Raw genomic sequence first — 24,080 nt, forward strand, 5'->3', positions numbered from 1 at the left:
CCCCCGCCCCCCCCCTTCGCCTGGCAGAGACCGCGCCGCAGCCTCGAGCTGGTGCGCGCCCGCCACGTCCCCGCCTGCTTGTGCGAGCCACGCCGCTACCATGGCGTCGCGCATCGCGGCCACCACCCACGGGGCCCACAAATGCGTGGCTGTGGGCGTGGTCACTGGCGGTCAAGGGGACACAGTTGTTGATGTTCCCGCCGATCACGTCCTTCAGCATCAGTCTGTTGGATTGTGGGGTTGAGGCCATGATAGCTGATGGACACCTCTTCGCCCGCTGCAACGTCCTGCAGCTCTGACGTATTGCCACGAAGTGGACGCGCAGATGTGGAGGGAGTCTCAGGACGGTCAGCCGGGGGGGGGGGGGCGTGCTGCAACAGGGCAGCAAGGCATGGCCTTGGACTGGGCACTGTCGCAGTGTCCCGTCAGCTGCCCTCTCAGATCCCAGTGTTGAGGTGTTGTGCATGAAATCGGAGGTGTTCGTTTGTAGTAAACAATGATATAGGCCTGCTATATTTCGCCTCAGATCGTACGAGCATCTCAGATTCAAGCCCGCAAGCGCGACTCGGGATCGCGGTCGTCTGGGACGTTCCACGACCTTTCTTACAGATAACACAGCAGCGATGCAGTGCCACAAATTCGCGCGGCAGCAGCAGCTGCGTGGTGGTGCTGCTGCTCCATCCAGGACGCCCGTTGCCCGTATCGCCCGGCAATGCCGCGCAGCGCCAGTGGTGGACAGCACCAAGAATGGCAGCAGTAGCAATGGCACACACACCGGGAGCTGCCCCACGCCTGCGGAGACCGCCCGCACGATAATCGACATCGTCAACGAGGGCTCCCTGTGCTCCGTATCTGCGGACGGGTCGCCCCTTGGCGCCCCTGTGGCGTACCAGCTTGACAAAGACGGTCAGCCCGTCATCCAGGTCGCAGCAGCATCGCTTGAGGCGGCCAACCTGCAGCGCGACGCGCGAGCGAGTCTGCTGGTTCAGCCAACGGCCTTTCCAGCGCGCGGCGTGGCATCGGTGGCGCTGCAGGGGAAGGTGCAGCCTCACGAATCAGGGGAGGGCAGCAGCAGCGAGACGGCCGCATTCAAGCTGCAGATCGACCAGTGTGTGTATTACGGCGGTCTTGACAACGTGAGAAGGGGGCCGACAGCTGTGCTGGGGCAATGCAACAGGCTCGGTGCTGTTACTGTGCAGGCGCAGGCGCACAGCCCCTGGCGACCCTGTCTGCATGACTGTCCAATTGTTGGGGTTGTGGCCCCGAGAAACCCGAATCAATGGCGTAATGATTTCCGGGGTGATCCTGCTGACATGCAATGTCAAAGGGCATGCACAACTGCAGGCGACCCTGTGCATCCCACAAACACATTCCCTGTGCCTGACGGGTGTTATGCAGAGCGGCGTTGGGCAGGCGTTTAGCGGCGACGAATATCGGGCAGCGGAGCCGGACGCGCTGCGCAAGTTTGCTGTGGAGCTGATCTCTGTGTGGAACTCCGACCGCGCCGAGGACATCTACCGCATTGTGTCGGCGCACATGGGGGTGCCGCTGGTTGAGGTGTGCACATCTGGGGGGCGGAAAGCGGCGCGCTAGATGAGCGATTGGCATTTGGCGTAGCGGCAGGCATGTGGGCACGCGGTCATGCAGGCAGACAGGGAGCATGTGCGAATGCAAGGTTGCTGTGCACATCACCGCGAATGTAAGGTCGCTGTGCACCAAAAACTGCAACTGCATGCCAGTTGCTGACAGCACAATTTGAACAGCTTGTTTTCGATTGGCTTTGAAAATTTAAATACCGCAAGTGTCCCCACCCCCCTTTCTGCTCACACATGCAAAAACACATGCATACATTCACGACTCGCAGATGGCGTATGCGGAACTGCTGTGGCTGGATCGGCTGGGCATGTACATTCGCAGTGAGGTGGCTGGCCGCACGCCCGAGGTGGTCCGCGTGCCCTTCTACCGACCGGTGCTTGACGAGCGTGACGCGCGCAGCGTCATCACCATGGCAGCGCAGCTAGCCTGGGAGAGTGAGCGCACCTATGTGCCACCGCTGCCCGCCATCTTCCAGGATGCGGCCAGCAATTAATGCGAGATCCTTTTCCCTGCGTTTGATGTGAGCAAATGTTGTAAGCGTTGTGGTGGCGCTCAGCCCCTCCGTTCTCAAACACAAGGTGGCTTGTTTCTCGTTTCAGTTTTCTGACGTTTGTGGAAATCTTCTTTATCCAGGCTGGCTAAGAACAGAGATTAGCGCCTGAGTAATATGCCACAATCTGCCTTGGGCAGTGCTGGCGGTGCAATTGTGCGGTGAAGTCAGAAGAGTTGTGCTGTCTCAAACTCTTTAGGCAATCGATAATCCAGCAGTTTCAGCACGTGCATTGTGCTGATGAGGTTCAGGCTGTCTGATGACTCAAAGGGACCCCAGCACGAGCAGTGGACGCCCAACGGACAGTGCAGCGTTGCCCCCGTCCGCCCTGTTCAAAGCTGTCAACCCGCTGAAGCACCTTCCTCTCCAACAAGCAGCAAAACACGCGGTTAAACTGAGCACGTGCAACCATGCGCGTGGTCTCCGCTGTCCTGCTCGTGAGTGCGGTGGCTTGGGTTGCTTGTGGTGGCGGTCGCTGGCGTCCTTGGGCACCAACAAGTGCTCCACGCAGTAGATTTCGAGCTTAAACGCAGCACTGGGGCCTTGGACGGCGCTGCTTGGGGCAAGGTGCAAGCATCAATTGTGCTGCCGTCCTTCTCGCAGGCGGTTCTAGGGGGCAAGGCGAACCCGACCGAGGATGATGTGAAGAAGATTCTTGGTTCTGGTACGTGCCGCTGGGATGATGGTGCAGCCGTGCAGAGCGGAGCCGCCTCACCTTGATCTTATGTTCTGTTGTGCGCAATCAATAAGCATCCAGTAGCATATATATGACTTGCGCACAGCGCTGCCAGGCGCAGCTCTTGGTTGGGATGCCTGCGTCTGCACTAGCTGTTGCCCACAAGTGGCACGATGTGCGCTGCGCATGCGTGCAGTGGGTGTCGAGGCTGATGCCGACAGCGTGCAGAGGCTGCTGAAGGAGCTGGAGGGCAAGGACATTGCCGAGCTGATTGCCGCCGGCCGCGAGAAGCTGCAGTCGGTGCCGTCTGGGGGTGCCGCGGCCGCGGCGCCCGCCGCGGGCGGCGCTGCCCCAGCTGCCAAGAAGGAGGAGGCGAAGAAGGAGGAACCCTCTGAGGAGGACGAGGTGCGCAGTTCTTTGTGGGGTGCGCGAGAGCGAGGTGGGGGTTGAGATGGTCACGCAGGCTGAGTGGGGTTTGTAGAGGTGACACCTTGCAGGTTGACATGAGGCAGCCGTGCCCATTGCACCGTCGGCCGCGAGTGCAGGCGGGCATACGGTGCGGGCTGGTGCGGCAGTACCATGTGCAGCGGCATCTGCTTTCTGGCCCTGGGTGCCAGCTCTTCATCAACCTGGTTCATTCTTGTCCTCGCAGGACATGGGCTTCTCCCTCTTCGACTGAGCTTCCCCGGTGGCGGTACTCCGCGTTGCTTGCACTCACTGCGTCTGCGGCGGCTAGCCTGGTAACAGTTGTAAGCAACTATCATGGCAGGTCTGTTGGTCTTCAGCTGTGTTGGGCAGCAGGGCACGGGCAGGGCCGCATGCAAGGCATGCGCTGCGACGTTGTGCGTCGTGGCGTTGGGTGATGTGACGCACGTCATATCACAGTTCCCAAACTGGTCCTGTTCCAGCCACGTGTCAGCAGTATTGCTCTTAGGAGTGGGTTTCAGCAAGCATGCAGGCTAGTGCAGTTGAAAGTTTCTTGATTGATTACACCAGCAGCACTCGCATGCAAGAGCACAGCTGGAAAGCCAATCAAACAATATGCGATGGCTTCGCAGTGCAGGGCGGTGAGCCATGAAAGAAATTTGCAGAGTGTCAGGCGGGCACGACCACTCCTAGCGTCATGATCAGCCATGTATACGGCAGGGAAGGTGGCCCAATAAACCCTCAGCCGGCGGAATGACGCAGCACCCTGATCAGTCCATCCAGTCCCCGAAGGCATCATCAACCTGGTCCGCCCAGCTCTTGCGCAGCTGTTCACCAGCAATGGCCAAGGGCGAGCTGGGAGTGAAGCCGCCCTTGTTGTCCTCGGCTGCGCTGGTGTGCTGGGGGTCGTCCAAGCTTGCGGGGATCCCAGACCCTGACTCCTTGGGGGCCTGCATCGGGAGGGCACCATTCAAAGCGATTCGTCAGCGAACGTGTGACAATCGGTTGTAAATATCAAGTAGCATGGTCCTCGGGGGCCCAGCAACATTGCTAACGGGCATCAGAGGGAGGTAGGCACACTGTTGAAGGCCTCTAGGACCCTTGTCACCCTCACACCTGGTATTCGTGGCTTGGGCGGCTGCGCTTCAACGCTGTGTCGTGCGATGCCATGCCAGCACTGTAGCGAGCCATCTGCTCAACCTGCGAGGCGAGGGCACATCATGCGTCGGACATCTCCACAGGACCTTGCGCCCTAACCTGCATGTGCAAACTCTCAAATCCCCCGCCCCACCACCACGACTGTTGCCTCTCCTTACCTTGTGGCCGGGAGTGCCACTGCTCTGCTGCCGCTTGGAAGGTGTCAGCCGCTGAGTGCTCCGCGGGGCCTCTGCCTGCGCCGGGCGGTGTGTGCGGTCCTCATTCCCGAACCCGCCCGCGCGCCTGGCGCCCCCACCGTCGCTGCTGCTGCTCGTGTCGCCACTCCTGCTGCCGCTGCCACCGCCGCTGATGTCTCTTCGCCTGTGAGCTCTGGCGTGGCGTCCGCTTTCAATGCGCGGCTCGTAAATGGCAGAAGGCCGCTCCTGCACGCCGCTCCGGCTGTGTCTGCCACCGTGCTGACGGGCTGCTGCATCATGTGCGCTGCTGTGTGGTTGGCGGGGCGGGCGCTGGTGTTCCTGCTGCCAGGGCTCAGACCGCGGTGTGCACCGCCGCTCCTGCTGCTGCTGCTGCTGCTGCTGCTGCTGCTGCTGCTGCTGCTGCTGCTGCTGCTGCTGCTGCTGCTGGTGCTGCTGCTGCTGCTGGTGCAGCTGCTGCTGCTGCTGCGGCGGCGGCGGCGGCTGCTGGTACGTATAGCGCTGCTGCATCTCACGCTGCTTCCCATGCGGCTCGGGCAAGTCATGCCGTCGCCGCTTCTGCCGACCCTCCTCGTCTTTCCGTCCCCAATCATGCTGCTGCTGCTGTTGCTGCTGCTGCCGTTGCTGCCGCTGTTGCTGCTGCTGCTGCTGCTGCTGCTGCTGCTGCTGCTGCTGCTGCTGCTGCTGCTGCTGCTGGCGGTGTGTTTCCGCATGGGGTTGCCGCTGTGGTGGCTCCGGCGCGAGCGGCTGTGGGTGGTCATCCTCACCCTCACCGCCGGCACCCTCCTCATCATACTCGTGCAGGCTGCGCCTCCATTTGCGCACCTAGATTAAGCATACGGAGAAACGGTAGAAAAGTACAGCAGGTTGAGCGTCGCGCAGCCGTGCTATTGCCTTGCATAATTTGCAGGCTGGCGCCTTCTTTGGCAAGCATTTGTGGGCCCCTATGTGCGTGATGCAGGCAAGTAGGGTCGCCGGTCAGAGCCCATGAGGCATGCCTGACGTGCACAATGCCCGAGGCGGGGGCTCCATCTGCCTGATCCAGGCTGACGCACACGCGACACAGGCTCATATGCTCGTCCCAAAGCGCCCGCGGCTTACGATGCCTGCCCAACACCGCTTGCTGGCCTTGAGCGTGATGTCCGGCGTTGAGGGGTGAGCGCCCTTTCCCCTGAGCTTGCGCGTGTGCCTGCGCAGCGTACGGTGCGTCGCGGCAGCAGCAGCAGTGGCAGCGATGTTGTTGACCTTTGCAATGCCGCCGCGCACACTCCGATGCGTGGCGGCTCCAACGAATCCGCAAGCTCCTTCCCATTGCAGCATTGAACCTCTTTTCCACCGCTTGAACCCACCTTGGAACAGCCTTGATGTAGTTCTGGTACGCCTGTGAGTTCTTCCCAAACGTGATCTGCTTCTGTCGCTGGGCCAGCCGCGCTGGGTCCGTCTCGATTCCGCCCTCTTCACCCATCTCAGCCTCTAGGGCAGCTTCCGCATCTAGGTCCTCCTCTGCCTCGAAGTCCAGGAGGAATTGCTCGGTGTGATCCATGCTTGCTGTTTGCGATCGCCGCGTCCTTAGCAGTGCAGAGTGCCAAGCGGTGGAACGTGTGCTTGAGCCAAACGTACACTGACAGCTCCGCGCCTGCGTTTGGACGGAAAACTTCAGCGCTCAATTTTGAATTGAGCCGCTCCCGCTCCCGGTTGCCGCGTCAACTTTGGCTGACGTCGGTAGATGCATTTGATGAAGATCACCTTATACGCTTTCGCGTGTGTAGAGGCAGACTGCGGCACGGCCCGATTGCGCACTGCATGCGAGCAGCCAAGCACATGCCCTCCCAGCTCAGGCAGCTCGCGGCGCTGCACGTTGATGTACCATGCACATATATCGCTGAATAAATATTATTATGCGTGGGTGTTTGTCTTGTGCCTGATCCATGCTGTGTATGAACATTTCTCCTCCTGCCCACCCACGGATAGCACAGGGCAGACAGGACCCCCATGGGAGTGCTGCGAGCAGGCTGCACAGTGCCCGCTGCGCTCACATGCTGCGGTACTCCACCCCTTACATACTATCTCTTCCCTTTTTTTGGTCGCATGTACTAAATGTGCATTTGTCCCTCCTTTCCCTTGGTGACGGCTGAGTTGTAAGCAGTGCCCAATGCCAGCCAAACCCAAAGCAGCGCTGCGCCAGGTGCATGGGCAGGGCACTGCCACTGCGCCGTTGTTTGTCACGCGGAGCGCGTCTTGTCTCAGGTGCAAATGCATGCTGCATCGCCTTACTGTGCCTTCATACGTGTGTCATGGGGAACCAACAATACGCTCGCAACTGTGCTGTGCAGCTGGTGTGCTGCAGATTTTGGTGGCATACAGTGCACTGTGGATTGCAACACTTGCGCATGCCTTCAGTTCCAAAGATCTTACCAACAGCAAAGCTGTTGCATACCAAGCTTTGCTGTTGGTATACAACTTGCTACGTATAGCCGCAGAACCAACTGTGCAGGCAGTGCCATATGGGCCAACGGCATGCAAAACCAAGGCAAAGAAACTGCAGCCCAACTATCGACATGCCGGTGCGATACAAAACGTGACGGCTTGAAAGGATGGAATCACTTTGAGGGCTATTACCAAACGGAAATTGTGCAATTCCATTGGATTGGGCACACAGGTGCTGGTGGTTTCAATGCTGGTGCGCACGAGGTGGTGTTGGGTGCACAAAATTGGCATGGTGCTAAAGCAACCTGCACAGAGGTGGCCCACATGCTGTCATGGGTCAAGACTCATAAGCTTGCCGACAACCAGCGACAAAGGGCCCTGCCGGACTGTCATAAAAAAAAATGACTGCACTAGAAACATCAAAAGCAGACCCCACAGGCGCAGTCACCCCACCTTGCTTGCTTTGTGCACTGTTCCGTCCTTAGTCAGTATGCTCCCAAGAAGCTGTTTCATCGCCATTGCTAGTGTTGGCTGGCTCGTTGCCATAGACAGCAGCCGAGAGGCCAGGCAGCGCCTCGTTGACGTCGTTGTGCGTCGCGTGCAGCCTCGAACCCACCCCGCGCAGCTCCCCCTCGACGTCCCTCAGCACCTCTGACAGCACATCCACAAGCTGCCGTTCCAGGGTGCCCCAAGCCGTTGCACCGGTCTCCGCAGTGGCGACGCCAACGCCGCCGCTGGTGCCATCACCGCCACGCAGCACGCCAAGGGTGGCGTGCGCCTCATGCAGCAGACCCGCCAGCCGGTCCACGTGGTGTCGCGCATCGCCCAGGTCGGCGGCAGCGGAGCGCAGCTGCTGCAGGGAGGCAGCACCAGCCGCGACCACAACAGGTGGCTCGGTGCGCACAGCTGTGGCTGGGTTGCTGGTGCTGCTGCTGCTGCTGCTGCTGCTGCTGTTGCTGCTGTTGCTGCTGTTGCTGCTGTTGCTGCTGTTGCTGCTGTTGCTGCTGTTGCTGCTGTTGCTGCTGTTGCTGCTGCTGCGGCGGCTGCGGCTGGGACTGCTGCTGCTGCTGCGGCGGCGGCGGGTGCTACTGCTGCGGCTGCTGCTGCTGGTGTTCGCGATGCTGGTGATGGTTTTGCTGCTGCTGTCTGGCGGGACCTGGTCTCCAGCCAGGTCCTCGACAGCTGCTAGTGGCTTCTGTTCCTGCAGCAGCACCAACATCTCCTGCCCCTGACACTGCATCTCATCAGTGGTGTGATGGTGTTGGTCTCCCAAAACAACAGGCGGTTGCGCGTCAATAGCTGCAAGTGCTTGCTCTCGCTCCTGCACGCTGTTATGGACAGGAGGCGCTTTGGGGCTTGCAGAACTGCTGTGGCTCTTGGAGGGGCGCCCGCCACGCCCCCTGGTCGCGCGCTGCTGCGTGCCATTGCACGGCGATGATCCAGCCTTGGGCGTTGCCACCACCTCTCTGTATTCATCCAGCCTGCATGCAATTGGGCATCAGCGCAATCCCTGTGAGCTGAGGGAGCCAACACACAGCGAGGTCGTGGTGGTGGGGCGCAGGTCTGAGATGTGATACCTCACCCCCGATGCACAGAAACTCAAGCGACAACAGGCGCCAACCATGCCTTTGATCCAACTCACAGCGCTGCACTGCCACTGCTGTCGGTCTCGAGCTGTGGGTGCGGCGCCTTCTTGCCACCCTTCTTTGACCCAGTGCCAAATCCACGAGGTGCACGGGTTGCCGCTGCTCGCAGGCTGCGCCCTCCGGCCGTCTGTCAAGACAAAACATATACTTTTATTCAGTCGGTCGCATGACAATCATGAAGAACCAATATGGGCTTGCATGTGTTGACAGGGCGGATCATGCATCTACAGCGCTCGACTTGCCTGTGCGGAAGCGCGGAGCATGTTTTGCGCAAAAATCACGCGTTATATTGTTGCCTGCGCGTAATCCTGCCAATGGTGGAGCTGTGATCGGGATTTTCTGCTACCGGTACTCTAGAGCGGCCTATCCTGATGGTTAAGAATGCTATTTGGACAACGTTCTATTTCTTGATATCACAGGGTGCTTGTCATTGTGAGCATAGCGAGGCGATGCTCAATTGAGCAATGTCTAGAGCACTTCCGTTGTGCTACCCGCTCACTAGTGACGTGCAAACGTTGAAAACGGCGCCAAGCAAGCATCACAAGCATCGCACATGCTGTGATGGCACATCACTGTTCTTTGTCTACTACTGCTGTCGCAGCATCACCCGCAGCGCTACCTGGCTTGCCCTGACGGGCCTCCTCATCTGGGCCTCCTCATCTGGGAGGCGCGACACGGTCACGTGCTCTCAAGAGCACCCTTGCCTCCCACCTGTTGCGCACCACTCCCGCCGGGCAGCTTCACACCCACTATGGAGGCAAACACAGGGCTGGATCGATACAGCGCCGACCCTCGCGCTCACCTGCCGCTCACGCGGGCCAACATCCGGGAGGAGCTGCCACAGCTGATGGGGCAGCTTGTGAGTCGCTGTGAGGGCTAGCTGCCAGACCCTGGTGCGGTATACTGTGACCAAGCTTGCGCTGAAAACGCACGAATTTCTATTATGGCAGCTTTAGAGAGGCATTTGGTTTGCCAGGCAGGTACAGGCATGCCTGACCTGGCGCAATATTAGGATCAAGCAGGTCGGGGGTGAAGGGGGCAGTGGTTGCTTTGTCGTGGTTTCAAGCATGTGGACGGCGGAGATGGCGTGCGCATGCGCACGCGCGTCTGCAGCAAATCATAGGCAAAGAAGCCAAAAAGGAATCGCATCGACATGTGGAGTCGTACATCCGTCCCACATTGCTGTCCCCCCCCCCCCTTGGCAAAATGCTATTTGGAGTTCTCGCTGCGCCTGGTCGACCTTGCGGCGTGGCGCACCACCTTGGGAAACTTCTACACCCCGGACGCTGTCTTTGACTATCCAGTGGCACTGCTGCGCGGACGAGAAGACATTCTGCGCTTCTGGACTGCCTTTCTACTGGCAAGGTGCTGGCGTCAAAGCTGGTTGGGGGGGAGTGCTTCACGCAACCTAGACTTGTGCATTGCAGGGACAACCTGCTTAGTTGAATGCGGAGTCATACATGGATCGACCAGCTTGCATCCCCTGTTTTGCATACCGATGCACAGGGCGCTGCAGCGTCTGGACACTTACAACATCTTCACTTCCCGTCTGGTGCGCAGCTCTGGTGACCTGCCAGCCTTCTACCTGCATTATCGGCAACATGCAGTTGCCCGCACGTGTGTGCTTGCTGCATGGTTACACCAGGGTCGTATGATATGGCTGTCCTGTCCAATCCCCAGCCCTGTCACAGCACGCTTAGTGTGACAGAATGGATCAGCACCCCGTTTCCTTGTTTTTACACCCCACACCATGCAACATTCTGGTGATGCCTCCTCAGGTGTTTGACCCGGAGTCGCTGCAGGCCCTGGTGGAACTGGAGGCACACCAGGTGTGCCGCAGCGCTTGACAACCAAGTACCACTCACCGCTTGCGTTGCTTGCACGGTTGGATGCATGGCAACGCGTGCACCGACTGCCCTGGCCTGACGTCGGCAACGACCGCTTCTCCCTGCACCAGGACTTTGCCTGGTTGAGGTGGGCCAGCGCGCTGGCCGGGGCGGTCGGCCTGATGCGCCGTGGGCAGCGGCTCAACATGTGGAAGGTTGGTGGCAGGAACCCTTGGGGGGAGCAGGGGGAGAGCTGTTGCACTCTGATGCACAACAAGCAGTACTTTCCACACATAAAACATCTCATACTTGACACATCTGTAAATATGGTGCTAGCCGGGGCTAGAAACAGTGATATCAATCTCGACTCCTCTGTATGTAATTCATATCCTTGCTACGTCAACCCCTGCCCCTTTGCTCTCAGGTGTGGTCCGTGCAGGTGCTGCACTTTGAAGAGAACCCTGTCACAGGGGAGCTGCGCATCAAGTGAGTCTGGCAAGAGCATCCTCATCAGATGGTCGCAACGCGTTCCACCAGCCCAAACAGCGCATTATTGCGTCCCACTAGCCCACATAGCGGCCAGTCCAAGCCCCTGACGTGCGTGCGGTGACAACACCTGCACGCCCGTCCCACCTTTGACTCTCCGCATCTATTATAATGCACTCAACAGGCACCAGATTGAGCTGGTTGACCAAATGATGCTCTTTGGTGTGCTGGTGGTGAGCGCTGTGCTGGTCCGTGCTCCCCCAGGCACACCACTGGCGACGGCGCTGCTGCTGATACGCACCGCTGTGGGGCACACCATCTCCTTTGGCATAGGGCTGCTCGGCGCGGCCCTGTCCTTAGTGGGCATTAGGCTGGGCTGACATTGCTTTCGGTGCCGTAGGCAGGTGGTGTCCTGCATGCAAGGCATATTATACACCAATAATCTTTCGACAATTCGACTGAGAAGTACATCAGGTATGGTGTAAGCAGAACACGCGCACACTCAAGCAGAACTTCCTTTCCACTCAAGATTGACGGGGCCTGTGCGCAGCGCTGCGCACAGGTCGTTACAAAACGCCCTCGCCAGCACTCAACAACAGCAGATCCAGAGTGCACTCTGCAAGACAAAGCGGCCAGCCCACTCCAAAAGATCCTGTGGGGCTGCCTCCAAAACGGTAAGCAGAACGCTGGGCGCAGCAGGTTCAGAGTGCCTTGCTGTAAATACAGGCCCAAGGAGGCAGCGTGTGCGCTATCAGAAACACGCAGTCAATCGCATACTCACATCAAACCGCCCAGGCAAGGGCCAAGATGCAAAATTTGTTTTGTCAAGTTGCGCTGTCACAGCACGCCCATCGCCCAAGATCTGCTCATCAGCGCGAGCCCCTTGGAAGGTCAGGCGGCCCGGCCACAATAGCCACGACGGCTGTGATATCGTCAGTCTTCCCGCCACGCGCCCCAAACAGCATCTGCAGGCCAGAAGTCTGCAGCAGGGAAGAGTGGTACCGCAAATGTTGGCGGGCAAGTAATTTGCAGGCCGTGCGTTGCAGGTACACAGGCGCGAGACAAAGCGGAGCTTGTGCGCTTCAGCTTCCTCGGCCACTCCACCCTCGGCCTCAGCCCAACAGCGCAGGGCTGCCGCCCGCCTCACCAGGCTCACAACCAACACCCAACGTGGTGACACATGCCCTTGTACGACTGCTCGGAAACCCCTTGAGCGCCCGTCCCCATCATCCGCCTGCCTCGCCCTGTGCCCCTGCCCACCTTGCCGTGCACCTGCAGCTCCTCAGCCCAAGGCCCCCGGTACCAGGGATCCGCAGCGTTGCGCGCAGCTGCGGCGGCCAAACGCCGCGCCAGCACCGCTGCCGCCCTGCCGGCCTCGCCCTCGCCGCGACCCAGCCGCGCGTCCACGCTGGCGGCCCCCTGCGCCTGCTCCACCACCTCCAGCAGCTCGTGCTCCCACATGTTGTCAAACAGGCCGTCAGTGCCCAGCACGATGATGTCACCAGGCATCACATCCACCCGCGCCACCGCGGCATCTTCGACTGTGTCCGTCTGGGGGACGATGCGCGGGTGCGACAGCTGATAGGGGCAGTTCCAGACGTGCTCCTGCACAGAGGTGGACCACTCCACGCGCCCAGCGCGCACCAGCCGCAGCCCACTGTCGCCCAAGTTGACGACCTCCAGGGTGCCGCAGCGCCGCAGCTGGGCCACGCACGCGGTGCTGCTGCCGGGGAGCTTGGTGGTCGCCTGAGGCGCCAATGCAGGCGGGGAGAGCGGGGTCACACGAGGTTGGGAATCCAGGTTTGTGCGTCTGCCTGAGGGCATGTGCCGCATGCCAGCTCGCGGTGCAACAGGGCGCACGCCCCCAGTTACGGTCAGAACGCCCCAACCAGGCAGTCTCAGCCACTGCCTTTATGCGCCAAGGGCCCAAGGGGCCACCCGCCGCGCACCCCTCCCTCCCCCACCATCACCTGTGCGTACTCGAGCGCGGCCAGCGCGCTGTGGCAGGGGTTGGGCCCGTCCAGGGCGTGGGCGCAGCGCTCCATGAGCTTCAGGGCGTAGGCCGCAGAGTCCACGCCCTCAGCCGCCCAGCCGCCAACGCCGTCCGCCACGCCCAGCGCCCCGCAGCCGGCGCTGCTGACAAACCACGCGTCCTCACCCCGTGATCCCACAGCAATCTGGGGCGCGTGACCGTCACGCGGGGGGATGCGGGGAGGGAGAGGAGGGGGGTGCACGACAGGCTGAATGCTGATGGCGGCTAGAATGGAATGTGCATTCAGCACGCCGGGAGACACTTGACAACGGCTGCTTCGCCGGCCAACCGGCAGGCATGGAGCAAAGGGGTTGGGCGGGCAGCTCGCACCAGAGTGGCGCCTGGGCGCAACCTGCTATGATTGCGCCGCTCCTCCCCCCGCTCCATGCGCGCACCTTCTTGGGGGACGGGATCATATGGCCCCCACAGGCCAGCGTCAAGGCTGGGCCCGGGGAGAGGGCGCGCAACGCAGGTGGAAGCGCTGCGCTCAAAGGCACCGTGGCGGAGCGCGCGCTCTGCGCCAGCGGCTCCAGGACGGCCTGCACCGTCGCCACTGCATTCACCGCGGCGCTCAGCCATGGCAGCGGGCCGTCGAAGCCGCCGCCGTTGCCTGCATCATTTGTTGATGCTGGCACGCCAAACAGGCCGCGGGCCCCCGCCTTCTGCGAGGAGGCCGCAGCAGCGCCGCCGCCTTGCGTCAGGGCGCCGCCGCCGCCGCCGCCTCCCCCACTCCCGCTGCTGCCCACACTACCGGTGCCATTGCTGCCGCTGCTGCCAATGCCACAATCATCCTCATCGCTTGCCTCAGGTTCTTTGGTGGAGCTCTCCGGCTCCGCAGCGGCTGTCGGCGTCGCCATGTCAGCAGGCGCCTGCCCCACAAACGCTATCGCCACCTCGCTGGATGGCCTCCGGGGCGGTACCAGGCCGTTGGACACGCGGCTACCGGGCTGCTGCTGCGTGGCGGGCTCTGCCACTCTGGCGTTGCGCTCGTCAGCGGCCTCCTGGTCGGCGCGCAGCTGGTCCGCGCGCTGGCGCGCCAAGGCCACCGCCTTCTCTCGCATCAGCTTCTCCATGGCTTCCCTCTGCGTTGCCAACTGCTGCCGCATGCTCTCCATCCTCGCGCGAGCCTTGGCCGCGTCGCGATCTGCTCCTGCCGCATGGTCCACGGCAGCCTCGCCAGACGCAGCAGGTGTAACAGTGCCACTGGTGGGCGACTCTGCCGCCGTTGCTGCTGTGCTGACGACTTGCGGTGCGGGTACCTCAAGAGCCTGGGGTGCACGGGTCGCAGTCGTGCCTGGCCCTTGGGCCCCTGCGAGTGGGGCCGCCGCCTGCTCACGCTGCTGCTCCTGGCCCCGCTGCTCTGCACGGTCCTTGGTGCCTTGCAACAGTGGCCGAGCCACTACAGTTGCATTGTCAGCAGGAATCACCTGCTGCTGCTGAGGCTGTTGCTGCTGCTGCTGTTGCTGCTGCTGCTGCACCTGCTGCCGCTGCTCCTGCTGCTTCTGCTGCTCCTGCTGCTGCTGCAGCTGCTTCTTCTCCTCCTGCTGCTGTTGCTTTTGCTGTAGAACCTGGTTTTCATTGTGCTGCTGATCTTGCTGATCTCGCTGTCGCTGCTGCTGCTGCTGCTGCTGCTGCTGCTGCTGCTGCTGCCGCTGCTGCTGCTGCTGCTGTTTGGCCTCCCGCTGCTGTTGTTGCTTCTGCAGCAGAATCTGCTTTGTATTGTGCTGCTGCTGCTCCTGCTGCTGCCGCCGCTCCTGCTGCTTTTGTTGCTGCTGCAGCTGCTCCCTCTCCTGCTGCTGTTGTTGCTTCTGCAGCAGAATTTGCTTTGCGTTGTGCTGCTGCTCCTGCTGCTCCCGCTGCTCCTGCTGCTTTTGTTGCTGTTGCAGCTGGTCCCTCTCCTGCTGCTGTTGTTGCTTCTGCAGCAGAATTTGCTTCGCGTTGTGCTGCTGCTCCTGCTGCTCCCGCTGCTCCTGCTGCTTTTGTTGCTGCTGCAGCTGGTCCCTCTCCTGCTGCTGTTGTTGCTTCTGCAGCAGAATTTGCTTCGCGTTGTGCTGCTGCTCCTGCTGCTCCCGCTGCTCCTGCTGCTTTTGTTGCTGCTGCAGCTGCTCCCTATCCTGCTGCTGTTGTTGCTTCTGCAGCAGAATTTGCTTCACATTGTGCTGCTGATCCTGCTGCTCCCGCTGCTCCTGCTGCTTTTGTTGCTGCTGCAGCTGCTCCCTCTCCTGCTGCTGCTGCTGCTGCTGCCGCAGCTGATGAGGCAGCAGCGACTGCTTATCCTTGTCCTGCTGACTTTGCTGCTTCAGTTGCTTCTCCTTGTGCTGCTGCTGCCGCTGTGGGAGGGCTGCCGATGCTGGCGCGCCCACCTTCTGGCTCCGGGGCAGAACCAACGGCGGTGGCGTTGGCGGCGTCGGCGGCCGCTGCGTCTGCGGCTGCACCCGCACCTGGCTACGCTGACGCTCCGCTGCCTCCTGAGCTCCGGCATGTCGCTGCTGCGTCTGCTGCTCCGCCCGCTGCTGTGCCTGCTGGCGTTCAAACGCGGCCAGCGCCAGCTGCAGGCCCGCCCTCATGTCAGCGGCCTCCTCAAGAGCGGCAGCGGCGCCCTTTCGCGCTGCCGCCAGCTGTTGCCTGATGTCTGCCAAAACCGGCCGAGTCCGCTCCACGCCATATGGGCGGGCGACCAGGGACGCCAGCTGCTTTTGGGCAGCGACTGCTGCCTTCTGCGCGATCACCGCCTGCTGTGCCGCTGCGGCCTGCACCCAGATAGTTCGAGCGAAACAATGTCTGATCAGGCCCGATTGGACAGCAGCACAAGCCTTGACAGGAGTGCCACTCCGCTGCGCTGACCAACCTGGGGCGTGGCTGGCCCACCCCAGCGCTCTCGGCTAGCGTCTCTTGCCCAGGACCCCCCCCCCCCCACCCACCTGCATGTTGCGCATGGAGCAGGCGAGCTGCCTGTTGCTGTCCACCAGAGCACACAACTGACGCTCCAGGTTGTGCGCGCGCGACTCAGCCGTGTGGACGTGCCACTGGGAATGGTCAAGGGGGACGGGGTGATAGGGAGGTGGTTGGGTGGCGGAGTAGCAAGTGTTGTGTAAACGCAGTGCATGCGGCAAATGCGAGCGCCATGCAGAGGCAAAATTGTAGGGGGGTACCAGGCACATTCAGGCAACGCCGCGCACCCGGCCCCCCCACCTGCGCGCTCTCCAACTGCCGCCTCAGCTCCTGGAAGCGCCGCGCCAGCTCGTGCCGCGCCGCCTCGCTCAAGTCCGCCACCCCTCCGCCGCCGCCCGCGCCTGGCGCCAGGCTCTCCCTCAGCGCCACGGCCAGGCCCTCCAGCCGCTCCACCTGCCGCTGGCTGTCGGCCAGGGCGGCGTTGGCGCCCTCAGACTGGCGCCGCGCCAGGCGCGTCACCTCGGCCAGCTGGGCCTCGCGCTGCGCCGCCACCTGCTGCACCGCGCACAGCTCCCCGTCCAGCGCGGCCGCGGCCTGCGGCAAGAGGTGCGGGGGCAGGCGCCAGCGGGGTGGCGAGGCGGGGTGGATCAGCGCGGAGAGAATAGCGGCGCGTGCCGCAGCCAGTTTCTCAGCTGACAGCGGCACCCACTGCTAGCGGGCTGCGCACGCGCAGCGGGGCCACCCCAGCAGCGGCCGATTGCGCGCCCTGCGCGCCGCCCCAGACGATGCAGGGTCAACAGTCCGTACCTGGAGGGTGCGCTGCACGTCAGCCTCAGCCTCCTGCAGAGCCGCCGCCAGGGCGCGGCGCTCGTCCAGCGCGCCTGCCTCCGCGCGCAAGCGGCCGAGGTCGGCGCCCCCGCGCCGGCCAGGAATGGCACGCGCCAGCGCCGCGATCAGGTGGCATGCGGCGTACACGGCCAACAGCGCGGACAGGGCGGCCGCAAGGATGGAGGTTGGGGCGCTGCTGTGCAGGGCCGCGGCCAGCTGTGGGGGTGGCTCCGGCACTGAGATGGTGAAGAGCGCCGGCAGCCGCAGGCCCCTCAGGGAATCCGGCAGGCTGAGTGTGACCTCGCGCCCGAGCACCTGCGGGGCAGCGTGCAGAGGCAGCGCATCTCGCACAATTGTGCTGTTGACAGCACGCTGTGCTGCGCTTGCAGACAGTGACAAGGGGCTGCGCCCCCGCACAGCACAGCAGGGTGCACTCGAGGCGGGCGCGTTGGGACGGACCGTGTTGTCGCCCACCTTCGCCCGCGCGCGCACGGCGCAGCGCCAACCCGCTCGGGCTTGAGGACTAGCAGACGTTTCTTCGCCTGTTGTGGCATCCCTGAATTGCTTGCGGGCGAGTCCCTTATAGGAAGGGAGAGTGATTCGCCTCGGGTCCGGATGCCGGACGAGGCGCCCCCGAGGAGCGAACGCCATTGCTTGCATGGAATCCAGGCATGCACACTGGCGACGGCGAGCACTGGTGTCGGATGGACGGAGGTTTGGGGTCCGGTGCGTCTATGAGTCTAGGCAGCTATGGTATCGTTCTAAATGCAGGTAGTGTAAGCTGGCTCCAGGGTCTTTATTTTGAACAGCGGGTGACACAGTGCGTTCTGCGGGCACCTTAGCGTCAACCGATTGACGCTGTCAACCGCTCGCGCTGCACCTCGTGGCGCCCACTCAGCACGCCCCCAGGGGTCTTGCATTTGAGAAATGCATCAATCTTCGTCCACCCTTGTCAGTGCGGTTTTAGTTGATTCCCTGGGGGACAAATGAAGGGGACGGCGTCACGCCAAGTGTTCTGGCTTCCGCAACCCCGGCGACTATGGTGTTAGCAGAACCATGGCTGCCAACTTGTGCTCAGAGCAGTTCAACCCGTTGCCTCCTCATAATGCTCCTGATGTCCACCCGTGAAACATTATCGTATGCATCTGCAGCCATGCTTGGTGCCCACGGTTGCGGTGCGGACGCCAGTACTGTAACAATTGTCTTGTGACGCAGACCAGGGTCAACAAAGTTCATGTGCGAGAAAGTACAAGAGGTTGTTGATAATGCAAGGCGCGATAGGCGCGCCTGAGCATCAGTCAGAATGGGCAAAAGTTGAACGGGGCCAAGAAAGGACCAGGGCCTGCATGCAATTGCTCGCTGCCACCTGACGTCAAAAGTGGTGGCAACCTGCCAGGGCCCTTGCGGCGCGCGTGCACGCGTGCTGCTATCAATAGGAAAACTCTTCACTTGGGGCAACGTGGGCCGTACAATGCTACCCTGTGGCGGTCTGTGACGGCGGCCTCCGCACGTGACTTGTCTACGCATCCGGCAATGCAATTCGTGGGGTACAGAGCTCAGCCCTTGGGAAGGGGGGCAGCAGCACGGTTGGCGCCGGTCCGATGCAGCCTTGGGCTGCTGCGGCCGGGCGGCGCGGTAAGTGTGCCGGCAACACGTGCTTTGAGCACGTTGCACTTCTGACTCAACAAGGGGGCGCTGACACATCAAGCCATTTGCAGTATGGTGTTCATGCCGCAGGCTCGTATGCCGCAAAAAGCGGCGCTGGTCGGGCAAAGGTCCAGTGCTGGTGCTGACGGCCACCTTTGCCTTTGACGATCCAGCCACTCAAGGGCAACATTGCCTAAGCGTGATCGGGCTTGTGCTCCTGGGTTCCCCTGGTGTCACCCGGAGGCGCTGGTCCGCCAGCACGGTCCAAGGCCGACGGCTGCTGCGGCGCATGCCCTGGGAGCTGCGCGCCCAGCGACATGAGGGCCGGCAGGCCTGATAGCTGTGCCCGTGCCCCGCCCAGGCTAGGCGGGGTGGCCATGAGCTCGCTGCTGAGTGAGGGCCCGCTCAGGCCAAGGCCCGTGCCCGCTGACCCGGCCATTCCGCCGATTGGCACCGTCAAGCAGGACGGCAGCCCGGGGAGCTGCGACGCAACAGCTGACTGGCCCGTGCCGCCGCCGCCGCCGCTGCTGCCTGCTCCACTGGCCGATCGCCCTAGCAACTGCAAGGAGCCTGCATTGTTGTGCAGCGGAGCGCGAGACGGGGGCAGCACTGCTGATGCCGGCGTGAGCGAGGGCACGCCGCGCTGGTCACCGCCAGGGCTCGCGCGCGGCAACGCCACAGCCGCACCACCGCCCGGCCCTGCCAGGGCGTTCAGCTGCTGCACCGCGTTGCGCAACTGCATGTTCTCCCGGTTGAGCCACCTGCACGGGCGGGGTGTAGAAAGCCGAGGGCACGGCGAGGTGGTGATGATGTGTGTGTGCGTGCGTGTGTCCGTGCACACGTGCGTGTGTGCATGCGTGTGTAGGGGTGTGGTTTTGTTTCCGGGAGGGGGGGCGACAAGCAGCGGTCTGTGTGGGGGATCATACCTGCGCGATGTCTAAGTTGGCATTACAGCAGCCTACACGTTCCAGGGACGGCTGCTGCAAATGCCACGATAGCCCTCATCGCGTCACGGCACTGCACCGCCCACAAAAACATCCCACCGCCACCCTCTGGGCTCACGCGTTCTCCGCAATGCTCTGCTGCCACTTGTCCGTGAGGTCCTGCACCTGCCGCAGCACCTCTGCGCGCGCCAGCGTCAGCGTCTCCACCTGCCTCAGCAGCGCCTCGTTCTCAGACGACAAGCGCTGGGCCTACAGCAATCAAGGCAAGCAGGGCGTAGGGGCGCGAGTGTTGCAAGCCTGTTTTCAAGCTGGGTTTCTGATGGCAGATCCCTGTGGCTTACGCTCTCACAAGGCAGCTGCTGTGTTGTCGCCGGGGCTTTTGAGGTCTTTGATCCCCTTGTGACGCCATCCTTTCGCAGTACATCAACTCTTGCCTGCTGCGACACGCCGCTGCATGCGCGCCCAGCGGTTGGGGCTTTTCGCCCACGGGCCAACTGCTCCACGGGTCCTCGGCTGTTGAAGCCTCATGACCAGCCCCAACCCGTGCATCCAGCTCGCACCTCCAGCCGCAGCTCGTCAAGCTCCTTGTTGCGCCGCTCCCTGATCCGCTTCTGGCTGTTCCGATTGATCTCCCGCCGCCGCCGCACGCGCTCATCGGCAGGATCAGCGCTGCCGCCCTCCCCAGCCCCTTCCACGCCACCACCGCCACCGCCGCCCGCGCTCCTGCCGCCTGTGTTGCCCCGGCCGCTCGGGCCTGCAGCCTCATCATCGCGGGAGTTGCCAGCTTCATGCCTCTTGGGCGAGCCACTGCCGCTCGTGCCGCTAACCTCGCCCGCCTGGTCCCGCTCAGCCCCGTCCATCACAGCGCGGCGCGCCAGAGTGGGCGGCCGCGTCTGTCAAGGGCCCTGAACAAGCGCGTCCTGGCTATGCCTTTTCAGCTGCAGCTATGGCAGCCCGTCGGCACAGCGGGGCATCAGCCCCGGGGACCACGCGGCACTCGAAACAACGGTCACTGGTGTCGCGGACGCGTTAGTTGCCGCCGATGGAAACGCAGTGTCGAGTGAGCGTGATGCGTTTATGAAACCAAAGCTCATCTACGTGACTCTGAATGAATGCACCCGGAGGCCTGTCAGCGACAAGGCCGCTCCCAACGGCCAGAGGCTGCCCGCTGCAGGGCCTCAAGCCGCACGCTGACGGTTCAATTATTCACGTAAGACAGATTCAGGACTTATGAAGTCCTTCTCAACGCCTGTCACAGCCTCGAAGCAACGGATGGCTGCGGGTGACAAACCGGTGTGGGTGACGGCCACGTAGAGTGTGGCGGGCGATCTCATTCATATGCGGTGCTTCACAGTCACCTGGGAACAGTGGCATGCTTGAAGACGAGCGGCCGCCTTCTGCATCCACATGCTTTGCTAGTGAGGCTGAGCATGCAGCAAGACCTGTGCCGCTGTATTGCATGAGCTGTGGTGCTGCATGCCCAGGTGTGACCCTGCACTGCTGTCAAAGCTCAGCCAATGTTTCATATTCAGCAGTGGTACCTGTCACAAGGGAGTGTACCAGACAGGAGTGGCCTGGGTGTGCCGAGTGACAACGCGCCAACCAGCAGCAAGCACGCACAAGATGGACGGCTGCAACACACGTCTCCGCTATCCTTTGCCTGCGTTCATGTGACGCTCTTTAAGCATATTCACTACAAGTGCACGACATCATTTTGCACTGCACCTTTCGGCAAACCGTGCCGCGTGTCATCATACCCATGTGCGTGTGCTGTTGAGGAAGACATGGGCTCACATGGATTTTCCAACTAACTAGGCACGAACGGGTGGCCCAGAGGGCCTTGGTGTCCGTGAGGGCCCTTTGCCAGTCAGGGCAGGGCAAGGCCAGCATACCACGCCCCAAGAAGGGATCGGGAAGCATGCCTGACACCAGCCAGTCCAAGGTAGGGGTGACCGTGCAGTGGCCTTTTTGCCATGTGCGATCTACAGGACTCAGCTGCAGGTGCACCCGCTCGGGAGCTTGCTGCGTCAATGGGGAGTCGCGCATGTATATATACTGGCGGCGCGGTTGTCGACCTTGCCACATCGCAGACCTGGCATCGCCGCGGCGTGGGCCCCCGTCAACGCGCATGTGCTGCTGCTCGCCTCTCTTGCTGCCGCAGCCGCGCACACGGGAGGAGCTGCAACAGGAGCTGGCGGACATGCTTGCCGCGCGGCCGTCACAGGCAAATGGCAGCATCAGCAGCGGCGGCGACCGCACGACGCCGCGCCCCGGCGCCGACCTGGCCAAGGCCGCCGACACCTCCCGCGAGAGTGCCAGCGACTTGATGCAGCTGCCGCTGGTCAAGCCGCCAGTGGCGCCACCAGGGAACTGTAGCATCAGCCAGGGCGCGCGCTCCTGGGTGGCCGACGTGGCGCGGCAGCAGGGGACCGGCGACGGCAAGGGCCGCCCCCGCCGGCTTCAGATCGATGTCAAGGTGCGGCGCGCCATTCGGGTGTCTACCCGGGGGGGGCAGCTTCACGCCCTGCCGGTACGGTACTCTGGCTGTCAGGCGAGCTGTTGGGCTGCCGGCGCCGCACGGCGCCCCAGCAGCTGTCGAGGACACGCGTGGTTGGCTGTGCATGAGGCGTGCCGGCGGTCGTCCACGCGTTGCGGCTGCATCGTCCCGCCATGCAGGGCATCACACACGTGCTGCGGCGCCACCCCAGCACCTGGATCTCGGCCCTGGCAGTTGCGGTGGTTCTGGCGGGTGCGGGCGTGGCGGGCGTCATGGCGGCGGCGATGGCGGAGACGCGGCACCGCTACGAGGCGGCGCAGGGCTTTGCCGACAACGCGGCGGTGGGGTTTGAGGTGCAGCTGCAGCAGATGATGGCCCCTATGCTGGCGCTCGCGGCTTTCATCCATGACAACCCGAATTATGTGCGTCCCGCTGGCGGTCGATGCAGCCTTTGGGGGCCTAAGACGCGGCTGCTGGCAACAGCAGGGGGTTGCTGTGAATGTCTTCCCGATCGCCCAAAGCTGTGCCGGTGCAGCCTGCCTGCATTTGCTGACATGGCCTGTTGGGGATGCTAGCTGCAGTGCTGCACAGGCACACGTGCCCACGTGCCCGGGCCATGCGTGCCACCCCGCAGCCCCACCTGGCGGCGCGGTTCGACAAGATCGCCAAGGAGCTCCTGGCTGCGGTGAGTCATATTCCAGGGCCAGCACCTCAGAACGCACTGCTGACAATGGAAGCGCGTGCCGGTGCATGCCTTGGGCGGCCATCTATGCATCGGGCGCACATGAAAGCGGCCTGCCTGCCCCAATCTTGCAGCTGCCCGACCCCGAGGCGGTGGCCAGCCTTCAGGCCACGCCCCAGGCCGTGGTGCGCAGCTTCTACCCCATCGCCGGGAACGAGGCCGCCATGGGCCACGACCTGCTCAGGGGTGCGCTGGGGCCGGGGTAGGGGCGCCAGTACCCTCGGGTGGGAAGGGGAAGGGGGCGCATGCCGCAGTCTGGGTGGATGGTATGCACTCGGAGGGTTCACGGTTCAAAGGCTGGGTGGCCTGCGCCGCTGCTTGAAATCGTGCCACTGCTCCTTTTGGCTGACGCAACTCTGCAGTTGTTGCGGCCTGTCATCACATTTTTTCTCTGATGCATGCACGGCTTCGTGTCGCCCTCGCTGCCCCCCCTCCCATAGACCCGGAGCGCCGCCAGGCTGCGCTTGAAACAATCCAGCGTGGCGCGCTGACTCTGCAGGGGCCCATGATGCTGAAGCAGGGCTTCATAGGTGTGGTGCCGCGGCTGCCCATATTCATCGAGAACGTGACCGACCCAAACGAACGCTTCGGGTGAGCAGGCATGCTTCGTTGCGCAGGATGGCACGGCTGGGTCGCAGTCGCTGACTGTGACTGCGGCGTCCGTGGTGACCCTGATACCACTGCCATTGCAAGTACAGCTGAAAGCTGCTAATGTTCCCCCTTCCCTCTTGCCATCATTCGCGCGCCCCTTGCAGCGCTCCTGATCAGTCCTACAACTGCAGCATATGCTACAACGAAGAGGCGAAGCGCTTGTTCTGGGGATTTGTGAGTGGCGGCAGGGGTGCAGGACGGGAAAACAGGCAATTTGCGCCAGAATGGGGTCCAAGTCGGCGTGTTGCCACCCCGCCTGCCGGCACCCTAGCAGCAGCACGGCTTGCGCCGACGGTACCCGCCCGTTGTGATCTCACCCGTTGCAGTGTTCCTGCATTGTGAATTTTGAATCTGTCATCAAGGGCACCGACTCGCGGCTGCGGAGCCTGGCGCAGCAGGTGAGGGGCATTCAGGCTGGGCCGGCCGCGACGCCGTCGGCCTGGGCAGGGACTGCAGGCAGTCCACGCGTGCAGGAGGTGCATAGCCATGCGGCACACAACCCATCCCCCCTGCCAAGCCCCGCTCCCACACCGACCTGCCACGCCCCCATGTCTCCACCCGCCCTTTCAGGGGTATGAGTATGCCATGTTTGCGCCTCAGCCCAATGGGACCATGTTCCGGTTCGCCACCAGCGCCCAGCCCCCGCCGCCGCCGCCGGCGTCAGTTGCGGCGACGATCCACGTGCCCAACAGCAACTGGACGCTGCTGGCGAGCCCCTCCCAGGGCTGGGTGCCCTCGTGGCGCGACCCCATGATCGCCACCGCCGCCATCGCCAGCGCGCTCATTGGCCTGCTGGTGGGGGCCGTGCTGGTCAGCAGGCGGCAGCAGGGCTGGCTGCTTGCAGAGATGAGGGTGAGCCCGC

The 24,080-nt window shown here is 62.6% G+C and overlaps 9 protein-coding genes across 9 annotated transcripts in view; 5 read left to right on the plus strand and 4 right to left on the minus strand.

Annotated features, from left to right (window-relative positions):
• Positions 1 to 623: 623 nt before the first annotated feature.
• Positions 624 to 2,089, plus strand: MNEG_3777 (hypothetical protein; the record flags this gene model as incomplete). The annotated part of the gene is made up of 3 exons (XM_014047738.1): positions 624 to 1,136; positions 1,399 to 1,557; positions 1,865 to 2,089. 3 exons carry the CDS (start codon positions 624 to 626, stop codon positions 2,087 to 2,089), a joined length of 897 nt encoding a protein of 298 aa, XP_013903192.1.
• Positions 2,090 to 2,556: 467 nt separating this feature from the next.
• MNEG_3778 (60S acidic ribosomal protein P2-4) lies at positions 2,557 to 3,501 on the plus strand (the record flags this gene model as incomplete). The annotated part of the gene is made up of 4 exons (XM_014047739.1): positions 2,557 to 2,583; positions 2,750 to 2,810; positions 3,019 to 3,227; positions 3,475 to 3,501. 4 exons carry the CDS (start codon positions 2,557 to 2,559, stop codon positions 3,499 to 3,501), a joined length of 324 nt encoding a protein of 107 aa, XP_013903193.1.
• Positions 3,502 to 4,879: 1,378 nt separating this feature from the next.
• MNEG_3779 (hypothetical protein) lies at positions 4,880 to 5,434 on the plus strand (the record flags this gene model as incomplete). Its single annotated transcript, XM_014047740.1, has 1 exon — positions 4,880 to 5,434. One exon carries the CDS (start codon positions 4,880 to 4,882, stop codon positions 5,432 to 5,434), a length of 555 nt encoding a protein of 184 aa, XP_013903194.1.
• Positions 5,435 to 5,668: 234 nt separating this feature from the next.
• On the minus strand, positions 5,669 to 6,143 carry MNEG_3780 (hypothetical protein; the record flags this gene model as incomplete). Its single annotated transcript, XM_014047741.1, has 2 exons — positions 5,669 to 5,789; positions 5,950 to 6,143. 2 exons carry the CDS (start codon positions 6,141 to 6,143, stop codon positions 5,669 to 5,671), a joined length of 315 nt encoding a protein of 104 aa, XP_013903195.1.
• Positions 6,144 to 7,508: 1,365 nt separating this feature from the next.
• Positions 7,509 to 8,267, minus strand: MNEG_3781 (hypothetical protein; the record flags this gene model as incomplete). The annotated part of the gene is made up of 1 exon (XM_014047742.1): positions 7,509 to 8,267. The coding sequence occupies one exon, from the start codon at positions 8,265 to 8,267 to the stop codon at positions 7,509 to 7,511; it is 759 nt and encodes a 252-aa protein (XP_013903196.1).
• Positions 8,268 to 10,382: 2,115 nt separating this feature from the next.
• Positions 10,383 to 11,365, plus strand: MNEG_3782 (hypothetical protein; the record flags this gene model as incomplete). Its single annotated transcript, XM_014047743.1, has 4 exons — positions 10,383 to 10,502; positions 10,631 to 10,714; positions 10,924 to 10,985; positions 11,170 to 11,365. 4 exons carry the CDS (start codon positions 10,383 to 10,385, stop codon positions 11,363 to 11,365), a joined length of 462 nt encoding a protein of 153 aa, XP_013903197.1.
• Positions 11,366 to 11,854: 489 nt separating this feature from the next.
• MNEG_3783 (hypothetical protein) lies at positions 11,855 to 17,291 on the minus strand (the record flags this gene model as incomplete). The annotated part of the gene is made up of 8 exons (XM_014047744.1): positions 11,855 to 11,965; positions 12,246 to 12,731; positions 12,950 to 13,162; positions 13,515 to 15,767; positions 15,939 to 16,043; positions 16,210 to 16,503; positions 16,717 to 17,052; positions 17,244 to 17,291. 8 exons carry the CDS (start codon positions 17,289 to 17,291, stop codon positions 11,855 to 11,857), a joined length of 3,846 nt encoding a protein of 1,281 aa, XP_013903198.1.
• Positions 17,292 to 19,442: 2,151 nt separating this feature from the next.
• Positions 19,443 to 20,188, minus strand: MNEG_3784 (hypothetical protein; the record flags this gene model as incomplete). The annotated part of the gene is made up of 2 exons (XM_014047745.1): positions 19,443 to 19,577; positions 19,889 to 20,188. 2 exons carry the CDS (start codon positions 20,186 to 20,188, stop codon positions 19,443 to 19,445), a joined length of 435 nt encoding a protein of 144 aa, XP_013903199.1.
• Positions 20,189 to 21,246: 1,058 nt separating this feature from the next.
• Positions 21,247 to 24,080, plus strand: part of MNEG_3785 (hypothetical protein) — a gene marked incomplete at both ends in the record, with an annotated part of 5,090 nt that continues 2,256 nt past the window's right edge. Inside the window, 9 exons of the mRNA XM_014047746.1 lie at positions 21,247 to 21,270; positions 21,490 to 21,804; positions 22,005 to 22,247; positions 22,460 to 22,510; positions 22,642 to 22,753; positions 23,008 to 23,158; positions 23,323 to 23,392; positions 23,545 to 23,616; positions 23,789 to 24,070. Of these exons, the coding sequence (XP_013903200.1) occupies positions 21,247 to 21,270; positions 21,490 to 21,804; positions 22,005 to 22,247; positions 22,460 to 22,510; positions 22,642 to 22,753; positions 23,008 to 23,158; positions 23,323 to 23,392; positions 23,545 to 23,616; positions 23,789 to 24,070 (1,320 nt within the window). The remainder of the gene's footprint in view (positions 21,271 to 21,489; positions 21,805 to 22,004; positions 22,248 to 22,459; positions 22,511 to 22,641; positions 22,754 to 23,007; positions 23,159 to 23,322; positions 23,393 to 23,544; positions 23,617 to 23,788; positions 24,071 to 24,080) is intronic.

The sequence above is a fragment of the Monoraphidium neglectum genome, assembly GCF_000611645.1.
Source record: "Monoraphidium neglectum strain SAG 48.87 unplaced genomic scaffold scaffold00492, whole genome shotgun sequence".
Lineage (NCBI taxonomy): Eukaryota > Viridiplantae > Chlorophyta > Chlorophyceae > Sphaeropleales > Selenastraceae > Monoraphidium > Monoraphidium neglectum.